The sequence below is a fragment of the Alosa alosa genome, chromosome 8 (genome assembly GCF_017589495.1).
Source record: "Alosa alosa isolate M-15738 ecotype Scorff River chromosome 8, AALO_Geno_1.1, whole genome shotgun sequence".
Classification (NCBI taxonomy): Eukaryota; Metazoa; Chordata; class Actinopteri; order Clupeiformes; family Clupeidae; genus Alosa; species Alosa alosa.
In genome coordinates this window covers 36,053,098-36,055,597 of record NC_063196.1, presented here as the reverse complement: position 1 = coordinate 36,055,597, position 2,500 = coordinate 36,053,098, and the positions used below count along the sequence as shown (strand labels likewise).

The following is a 2,500-nucleotide window of genomic DNA, read 5'->3' as shown; positions in this document are numbered from 1 at the left end:
GAAATACGTAAGTGATGGAATTAGAATGAATCCCATGAACACACAGATAACTCTTACACCAACCTTAACCCCATGAACACACAGATAACTCTTACACCAACCTTATTTTGTGCCTTTTATTCACATTTGTTCAAAGATTTAGTTAGTATCCTTTTCCCTGCCCACTTCGATGCAGCTCCATAGGTTTCCATTATATCCACGTAACATAATCTTTCCCCTAAAAGGGAGTGGTGGGTGGGAATATTGAAATGTTTCGGCTTGTGACATATAAAGCCGTGCCGGTTTTGACCAGCTCACCCTGGAGGCTGAAGGCAGGATACTTTCAGAAACCCTTATCTCACTCAAAACAGCATGGATGTTTTTTTTCCGTGTTTGTACGCGTGTGGAAGCACCAGAGACACAAACACCCCAAATCCCAGACAAAGTGATTTTCTTCATAATATGGTCACTTCATTGCAGATCTCCTACCAGGTACACACACACACACACACACATACAGCGGCTGAACCTATTGAGTTTGTGTTTATGAACTTTTCTTGACTTGTTCTCTGCCAATCCCCTCCATTCTCTCTCTCTCCCTCTCTCTCCACCTCTCTCCCACTCTTTCCTCTCTCTCCCCCCTCCCTCTCTTTCCTCTCTCTCTCCCCCCCTCTCTCTCTATCTCTCTATCTCTCTCTCTCTCCCTCTCTCTCCATCTCTCTCTCTATCTCTATCTCTCTCTCTCTCTCTCTCTCTCTCTCTCTCTCTCTCTCTCTATCTCCACCTCTCTCTCTATCTCTCTCTCTCCCTCTATCTCTCTATCTCTCTCTCTATCTGTCTCTCTCTCCCTCTCTCTCTCTATCTCTCTCCCTCTCTCTCTATCTCCCTCTCTCCACAGCTGAGAGTGAGGAGGCAGCAGGTGGGAGAGAAGCTAAATGAGTGGATGTTGTTTAATGAGAAGAACAAGGACTTGTGTGAGTGGCTCACACACATGGAGAGCAAAGTCTCGCAGAACGCAGACATCAGCATCCAGGACATGATCGACAAACTACGCAAGGTGAAGAGCACTAAACACACACACACACACACACACACACACATACACACACAAACTACGCAAGGTGAAGAGCACTAAACACACACACACACACACACATACACACACAAACTACGCAAGGTGAAGAGCACTAAACACACACACACACACACAAACTACGCAAGGTGAAGAGCACTAAACACACACACACACACACACACACACAAACTACGCAAGGTGAAGAGCACTAAACACGCACACACACACACACACACAAACTACGCAAGGTGAAGAGCACTAAACACACACACACACACAAACTACGCAAGGTGAAGAGCACTAAACACACACACACACAAATACACACACACACACACAAACTACACAAGGTGAAAAGAACACAAACACACACACACACACACATACACATACACACACAAACTACGCAAGGTGAAGAGCACTAAACACACACACACACACACACACACACACACACATACACACACAGACTACGTAAGGTGAAGAGCACTAAACACACACACACACACACACACACACACACACACACACACACACATACACACACAAACAACACAAGGTGAAGAGCACTAAACACACATGCACATGAACATACACATACACACACACACACACACACACACGCTGCGTGTCGGGGTCCGGTTCGCCCTGTCGGGACCTATTTCTTGATAATGACCGGCGTTCTATACATTATCCCTTACTTATTTGAAATGTTATCAGCAAACTTTATTTCATGGTGTGTTCTAAACAACATAATAATGGCATGATATTAATCTTTCATGTGCATGAGGCCCATATAGCATCACAATGAATATGAAGATCATGTTAAAAGTTAGCTGGCAAAAACATAAATATGTAGGTTACATACCTGATGTCACTGAGCTGTCAAAGAGGCTACTGAACCATCTCCGTAGCCTACGTTATTGCTAATTAAACTCAGCTGACTGGTGTTAGTGCATAGCATAGCCATAGTTGTGTGCATGCATGGCAAGCTGTTTTAACATTTAAATGTACTATGCGTAGGAGCAATGAGATATTGATAGTTAATTGAATATAACAGTGCAATTTCATGTTCAAATTTGTCTTATCAATGAAAAAAGCAATTCATGCTTTAGACCATTTTAATTTAAAAACAAAGTACCGGTTCAGGCCCCGTTTTAAAAGTATCGATTTAGTACCGGTATCAGATAAAACCCAAACGGTACCCAACCCTACACAGCACCTTCATATATCTCTGAGCTTTTAATATCTTATCAACCACAAAGGAAATTTAGATCATCCAATTCTAATCTTTTAATCGTACCCAAAGTGCTCCACAAACAAAGTGGAGAAGCTGCGTTTATCCATTATGCCCCAAACTATGGAACACCCTGCCTCTGTACATCAAGCAGGCGAAGTTCAGTAAATATTTTTAAAAAGATCTGAAAACATACCTGTATAAGAAAG

At 42.7% G+C, this 2,500-nt stretch overlaps 1 protein-coding gene across 1 annotated transcript in view; it reads left to right on the top strand.

Moving 5' to 3' along the window:
• The window catches only part of syne1a (spectrin repeat containing, nuclear envelope 1a), a 302,008-nt gene that overhangs the window by 254,927 nt on the left and 44,581 nt on the right, over window positions 1-2,500 (top strand). Inside the window, 1 exon segment of the mRNA XM_048249742.1 lies at window positions 878-1,036. Coding sequence (XP_048105699.1) covers window positions 878-1,036 — 159 coding nt within the window.